This window comes from Pteropus medius, unplaced genomic scaffold (genome assembly GCF_902729225.1).
Source record: "Pteropus medius unplaced genomic scaffold, Ma_sr-lr_union100, whole genome shotgun sequence".
In the NCBI taxonomy this organism is placed as follows: Eukaryota; Metazoa; Chordata; class Mammalia; order Chiroptera; family Pteropodidae; genus Pteropus; species Pteropus medius.
Genome location: NW_024349802.1, coordinates 7,693,407 through 7,701,046, shown reverse-complemented (window position 1 = coordinate 7,701,046; position 7,640 = coordinate 7,693,407). Strand labels below are relative to the sequence as shown.

The 7,640-nt window shown below is 50.5% G+C and overlaps 1 protein-coding gene and 1 pseudogene across 2 annotated transcripts in view; both read right to left on the bottom strand.

The window, feature by feature from the left end:
- Nucleotides 1-892: 892 nt before the first annotated feature.
- TGFBI (transforming growth factor beta induced) overlaps nt 893-7,640 on the bottom strand; it is a 32,280-nt gene continuing 25,532 nt past the window's right edge. Inside the window, exons 13-17 of one of the 2 annotated variants that reach the window (XM_039836082.1) lie at nt 5,228-5,352; nt 3,908-4,010; nt 3,248-3,327; nt 2,144-2,168; nt 893-1,527 (exon numbers count right to left, since the gene is read on the bottom strand). In XM_039836082.1, coding sequence (XP_039692016.1) covers nt 1,487-1,527; nt 2,144-2,168; nt 3,248-3,327; nt 3,908-4,010; nt 5,228-5,352 — 374 coding nt within the window. In that variant the 3' untranslated portion in view covers nt 893-1,486. The remainder of the gene's footprint in view (nt 1,528-2,143; nt 2,169-3,247; nt 3,328-3,907; nt 4,011-5,227; nt 5,353-7,640) is intronic. The other variant, XM_039836083.1, reaches the window with a different exon arrangement.
- LOC120581908 (uncharacterized) lies at nt 1,736-1,854 on the bottom strand (annotated as a pseudogene).

Below are 7,640 nucleotides of genomic sequence, written 5' to 3'. Positions count from 1 at the left end.
GCTCCGCCTGCTGGAGTGAATCAGCCTTGGCAGAGTGAAGTGTGGGAGGACTGGGCTGAACCATTTTCCAGACAAGTGTGCTGCCTTTGGAAAAGACACAAAAAAGATTCTCAGCTGCACTGATCCTGAGCAGTCTTAAATAGCATGAGAATAATACCAATGATACCTAATCCCGTGCCAAGCATTTTATAAGCATCATTTTGCTTCACCTTCACAGTGGACCTCTGAAGGAGATGTAACGGTCATTCCCATTACAGGTGAGGAAACAGAGGCACTGAGAGGTTAAGTGCCAGACCCAAGGCCACAAAGGAGGGAGCAATGGTGCCATGGCCACACTAGCCTCTCAACGCTGAGGATGGTTTGAGATGGAGAACACAAAGGAGCAGGGAACGGGATTTGAATGTGGGTCCGAATAGAGGGTATGACCCGGGAAAACTGGGACTTGCTTGCTTGTCAAATGGCCTCTGGGGGTCAGAAGGCTTGGGCTGCTGGCCCAGCTCAGCCATTTTCTGTGTTACCAGTGGTTCTCCCTCTCCTGAGCCTCAGTCTCTTCATCTGCATAATGGAACTATGGGCAACTACTTCACAGAGTCACAATACTGGAAGGCAAGACAGATGCCTCGGGCCAATAAGAGAAGTAAAGTGCTGGTGAAGTGAACACGGAGGACTCGAGGCCCCAGGGCTCATGGAAACTGAAACGGACACAAGTTCAACAAAGTCAGGTTCAAATCTCGTGTGCTGTCGGGGTATGTGAGGACCAGACCAACCTCCAGGCTCTCTGCTGAGCTGCTCTCAGGTGCAGTCTCAGTATGAAGCAGCATCACAGCCCTGAGGAACAGAAACCCGTCCCTGGTGAATGCCCAGGCCAGCACACAGTCCGTCTCCACACGGGCATGTTTCTTTGGTTTTATTACAAACACACCATGGCTCTGCCACACCTGGGAAATCCTGGGCTCTGCATGCTCTACCTACCCTCTCTCCTCTATCTGGACTGGGCCACACAGAAGTGTCCAAGCCATGCATAGGCTTGAGACATGTTTGACAGAGCAGTTCAATTCATAGCTTATAATGATGCCATTTCTCCAGCTGTGAAAGAGCTTTACAAAATCTGTGCCAAGACTCCCACATGACGCTGGATTGCTTGATTCATGTTTTGGGAGCTCCACAAACTTCGGCTCCCTTTTCCAGAGCACTTGGCATAGGCGGGAATTCCACATTTTGGGAGTGGTCCTTCCTGGAAGTAAATGTCAGGCAGTGACATCCAGGTCTCTGCAGGCAGTGGGTGAACGGCCATGTTCAGGGGGAACAAAATCTAAAAGTACATCATCTTTCTCCCTCCTCCCCCAACCCACCCAAGGCTCAGATCTCATTATGGTGCGGCCCATGTACATGGAAGTGTGATATTTGGTTTCGAGAACAGTCTCTTTGGCAAACAGAGAAACTGGCGAGGAGCTGCAGTAGTGCATTCCCTCTGCGGTTCTTCGTACTAATGCTTCATCCTCTCTAATAACCGCTGATAGACAGGGGCTGAAAGAGAGAAGTTTGGAAGGTGAAAATGATGCGGGCTTCCCCATGTCTGTCTAGGACATCGTCAGATTCATGAGCACGGGGGCCAAGCGGACTCCTACTGCCACACTCAGCAGGTGCTGTGTGGTTTGTGAAACTTCCTCTCTTACTCAGTGAGGTTCTGAACTAGGATTTTCTGCGTCTACCAGCTTGTTTTTTTTTTTTTAAACTCCTACAGCACCTGGTATTCCAAGGTGGTCTCCTATCCAAGTACTAACCAGGCTCGACCCTGCTTGGTTTCCGAGATCAGACGAGATCGGGCACGTTCAGGGTGGCATGGCCATAGAACGTCTACCAGCTTGGAACTGCGTCCTCACCATGGGCTCCTGCCAAGCCCCTGTGCAATATTCCCAGGTTCCCAAAGCCAAACACTCACATCAGCCCTAAAAGGTTGGTACTCTTATTATCTCCATCCTAGAGAGAAGGAAATTGGGTGTTCTGCACCCGACCCCCAAGGCCTGGCCTGCTTTATTGCACCGTGATGTTTTTATCTATATATGGCAGATGGTAGGCATGGCCTGCTTGAGCGTAAGGCCCAAACGAGTCTATGGGGAATTCAAGCCCAGACCAGACTTACCTAGTTTCACAGAGCTCTGGGTTGCCTGAAAGAAAACATAAGGTGTCAGGTTTTCTAGTGAAAGTTACACCTGCACCTGCTCATGGCAGTGGCTTCGCCCACTGCCACCTCTAGTCAGAATGAATGTTAGGGATGAGAAAGAGGAAGGGGGACATGGAACTGCTGGGCCCGGGGGAGCCTCTCAGTTGGCCTCAGCATCCCTGAGTGATGTGCAAACTCCTACCGAGTAGAGTCTAAGGTGGACACTCCTGGGAGACCCCAAAGCCTGGCTTCCACTGAGACACCAGCCTGGAGCTTGGGGAGCTGGGATTGCACAGGGGGAAGCTCTTGGGAGTAGGAGCTCAGGGACAAGAACCTTTTGCTGAGGGGTGCTAAGGAGACACCTCTGTTCAGAAGTAAAGTGACATGTTTCAGCTGCAGGCCTCTGGGTTAAGGACCGACTCTTGTAGCCTTTTCTCTTGAAATGCAAACCCGTTAGATGCCTCATATTCCCAAGGGGCTCTACCTAACGAGAAGCAGCAAAGGAGCCTGAGTAGGGGCTCCTGGGCCGTGGGCAAGGTGGGGAGCAGGAAGAGAAGCATGCAAAGATTCAGAGGGTCTGAGAGGGAGGTGGGGCTGAGGCAAGGAAGGGAGGCTCCACACACAGCCTGTTCTGTATCCAGAACTCACACTACTGCCCAGGAAGCCCCAGCATCACCCAAGCGGGACCATGTCATGGAAAACAGAAGAGTGACTTGGAGGTCCAGGCTTAGGGCAGGCCAGGCCACCATAAGGCGAATTCAGGATGGGTTGCCCTCCTCGGACAGATAGATTCTAGAGCTGTATCTGTTCTCACAGCAGTGGCTTCCCCATAGACTGGTGCTCAGGGGCCCCGGTTTAAAGGCTTGGGCGTTGCCCACAGAAGGAGCAGGGGATGCTTGGGATCTTTGCCCTGAGCCTCACATAGACCAGGGCTAAGGATGCTCCAATGGGAGTGGGAAGAAGTTTTGAGACTGCCCTGGGAGAGCCACTGAGAAAGACAGGGGTCCAAAGAGCCTTCTCCAAGGGCCCAAAAAGAGGACCCAGGGCTGCTCGGGCCAAGGACGAGCCTAGCAGGCATCTTACCCTGGAAAATGCTGATGCCTGTTTGAAGATTTCAAGTGCAGAGTCTGCAAGTTCATCCCCTCGTTCCTGAGGTCTGTTGGCTGGAGAAGAAGGAAAAGGCAGCTTCGGTGAGAGAGAAACTATTAGCATGTCATTCATAACAGCTATGAGTGAGGGGCATTGTTGGGCTTTCTGGCTCACATTTTCCAATGAAGTTTTCCTTTATAACTTTCCTAACTCAGGGCAGAATTTGGCCCCTGGGGAGAGAGTGCAAAGAAAGGTGAATGCACAAGCGAGGGTAGAGCCTGGCCTCAACTTCAACTTTTCTGGAGGTAAAGAGAGCTCCCATAAGGCGCAGTGCTGTAAGAGGGGTGCTTTGAACCACGTTCAATGCATCCACTTGTGACAAACAACTGGGCTGTGTCTGAGTGGGGCTGAGACAGCCAGGAAATTCAGCAAAGAGAGATCTGTCCTTGTGTTCCTTGGTGTAGCGCCTTTGAAACGACAGTTCCTAATTCACTTTCGATCAGACGCAGTGACGCCGTCCACGGCGGCTCAGTTTGCATGTCGCACTTTATTCTTACTTTTGCTCAGAAGAGTTTTTCGATCGAACACCAGCTGCTATGTGCAGAGAAGGGCCAGCTGCAGAGTGAGTGGGAATGGGATATGTCAGGGCCTTACCTGGAGGCTGCAGGACACTGGAGATGGCATAGACCACGCCATTTGTGGCCATGATGTCAGATTCAGCAACAGGTTCCTTATTGACACACACCGCATTGTTTTTCTGGGAGAAAGAGACAATTGTTGAACGTATATTTATTTCATTCATTCAGCAAATGTTTACTGAGAGCTTCTGGATGCCAGATCCTTTGCTAAGTGTTGGGGATACTCTGATGAATCCTGGTGGATTCATTCTAATCCCTTGTGTGGACTCAATATTGTAACTTACAAAATGCTTGTGTGTTACTCACTTTGTCTTCACAGCAATGGATATTGAGAAGGCAGATATTAATGTTCCACTTAGCAGAAAAGGAAACTAAAAACTCAATAGAGGCCAAGTGTTCCCTTTAAACTAAGTAGGTGAGAAGGATGGGGACAGAAGCCGGGCCGCCAGCTCTGAGTAAAGGCTCTTTCCACTTCTCCTACTTAGGATTTTCTCACAGGAATCACACCCAGGGTAAATCTATCTCAGGCCTTCCTGAATGACCTATGTATCAAACCCAAAGAGGAAGGGGGAACTGAAGCCTGTGACAGACAGGACCCGACACCCTAAATCTAAAAGTTGGGAGACTCTCAGAGAACCTGCATCGTATACCTGCCTCTCTGCATGCCTTCCTATGTTCTGGAGAGAAGCTGATGAGCAAAGGAATGGCTGAGGTCAGGAGAGAGCAGGGAGCAGAAGATGAGCCAGTCACACACCGGAAGAGTGGTCCCCCCACAAGGGGGTCAGTGGCCTTGCTGGTGCAGCCGAGGAGGCCATAGGCAGTTTCCCAGAGCTGGGCTGCCTTGGAGCTGGGGTCCTCTGAGGCAGTTCCAAAGTGGAACATGCAGAGCAAGGGAAGGCCCACAGACCAAGCATCAGAAGAAAAGTCTCTTGGCATGGTCTGGTTCATGGTGCAGCTCAGTAAGCCCTGAATTTGGGGGGTGGGTGGGGGGGTGGGGAGCATGGGAAGGGAACTGGGGACTGATTTCTCAATGCACACAAGTAATTGCCTAACATCTCCTTAAGGGCAGGAAGATCTAATAGCCTCACCCAGATGTCAATCAGATGCTTTATTCCACTGCAAATCTGGACGTTCTTAGTCACGTTTAAGCACAGTCTCATTCGATTTTCCTGAAAATCCTTTTCTATTTTCTTTCTTTCTATAGACAACATGCATTCAGAGATTCAAGATGTGTCTTAAAGACTGTGCGTGTGTCTAATGCCATCCCAGGGATGAGATGTGCCCCTGGAACCTTGGTAGCAGAGCGCAGCCAGCTTTTAAATTTTCAGACACTCACCGAGCTGACTTCTAGCTTGTCGCCTTGGAGAGACTTCAGACGCACCAGGGGCCCGATGCCTCCGCTAACCAGGATTTCGTCGCCAATGTGGTATTTCAGGATGTTGGCAAGCTCCTTGGCATTGCCTGCAGGTTTGTGAGAAAGAAAGCAGAGTTAATCCTAAGGCTGGTAATTGGCATGGTCAAGGAGGGCCCAGAGGAGAAGATGCAAGTGGTCACCCCTGAGATGGAGAACTCTCTGCCTCGCTAATACATACTCATTGAGCACTCGCTGTGTGCTCAGCCCTCGATCCCACCATCTGCGTAATGACCAGGGAATGAGGCCGTGACTCTCCCCTATAGCTGGTGGGTTGCTCTCTGTGATGCTGAGGAGTTAATCCATACTCCTCTGTGAGTATGACTCATGTTTCCATGAGCTAAATATTTGCTTGGAAAGCCAGGGACATTTCCAGCACTAGCATCTGGGACATTTCATCATCAGTGTGGCTCCTGATGGTTATAACACAGTAGTGAAATATTTACACATTCTACTCTCAAATGCATATTCTGAGACGGCTATTTCCTGAAGAGAGAACTTAAAAGAGTCGACAGCTGCAATCTGGAGGAGCTATGGAGCCGATGAGGTCAGGCCGAGGGGGGGATTCCCGCCGCAGCGTCCCTCCTCCTCACGTCTCAGCATTCCTTCCAGGCCACATCAGCTTCTCCACCAATTGGGGAAAACATCTGATTGCTCATAAAGGTGCACAGGCATTTCCCGAATTAAGTGTGGGAGGCAAGTCTTCAAGTTGCCAGCTGCCCTTTCATTTCATTGACATCAAGGCTGCCCCTGATACTCACATTACCAGCCAAATGGCTAGACCTCCCTAGGGCTTATGGATGGCTATTTCCAGCATCTTGAAACTGAGAATGGAGGAAGTTTTAAAGCATTTTAGAGAATTCACTTGGTTACTGACAAATCCATGCGATGCAGCCACGGGTACCGAGTGATTTCCAACATCCACAACCTGGAGCTGGCAAGAGTTCCCTTTCCACAGAAACACTGCCTGGAGGTGCTGAGCCAAGCTGACCCCGAGGTGCCAGGGGCCTCTCTCTTCCGAGATCTCTAACACCTGGAATGACTGCTAACACCTGGCCAGCCCTCCATCCCCCAGGAGCGCTGGGGTCTAATCGCGCCCGCAGGCCTGAGGAAGGGCATATTTGGCAAGCTTTGCCCACTCCCCTCCTCTGCTCTCACACAGCCGAAAATGAAACAGAAGTCGAGCAGGCTCAGGCCACCTGGGGAATATTCCATTCCTGCTGGACAGAAGAGGGTGGAAAGTTTATGTTCAGCACGAACTTCTCCCCTCTTCTCAGGAACATACGTCAGTATCATAGACACAGGCATTCATTTAACAATAAAGAAATTAAACAGGACACAAGTCCAGCTCACAGCTGCCTGCAACCTGAGCTTTCTATTCTGTTCCAGAGTGAAGAGGGAGGTACAGACTATGTGGGCCCCAAGGTTTGGCCAAGGTCCTTCCTTCCTTCCTCCTCCTCCTCCTCTTCAGGCTCACCTTTCTGTGATGGGTGGAAGCATCTCTCATGGGCATGAAATCAGAATTCGACATCACAACCCCGTGATACCTCCCCACCAGCACAGCCATTACTGATGAAGGACGTGTGTCCAGCACCATGGGGAGCACCTAATTTAATCCTCGCAACACACTGAGCAATGTACACTTACCATCTTCGTTTTTCTAATGGGAAAATGGAGGCTCAGAGAGGTTAAGCAAGTTGCTCAATGTCACTCAGCAGCTAAATGCCAGAGCCAGGATTTGAATCTGCTTTAAGGTAACCTGGGAGCCCAAGCTCTTGACTACTAGAATTTCCTCTCAAACATCCTCAACTACATTTCTCAGGGCCATGACTAGCTTCTTGGTAAAGCTTTTACCCTGAGGGACAAGTGATTCAGGTAAACGACTTCATTATCACAGAGGTCCTGAGTAGAAGCCGTGTCTCAGTGACTGGGCTTGTTATTATCCACCCTGAATTTCTTTCTGCTCTTCTCTACCTTGTTTGGTACCCGGGAAGGCTGACAACTGTGAAAGGTATCTTTCAGGCTCCCTCACCCATCCTCCTGTAACCAGCTGACAGGAGGCTGGCAGGCAGAGGGAAGAGAATGGGGCTGAGGTACGTAGTGGCCACGGTTCTGACAGCAGCTATATGTGGCTCTGGCCCTGTTCTGTGTCCCTCGTCCAACTCCCCAGGCCTGGGGGGATAAAGGGTTCCTATGGTTGTTGGTCCCTGGGTGCCATCACCGTTTGCTAGTTCCTTCATTCTAGAAGCCAACAGTCTCGTCATTAAATTTCTTTCAGTCAAACCCTTTGTAATGTGCCAGCGGTTTCCTGCTGGGACCCTGACCAATACGGTTACTT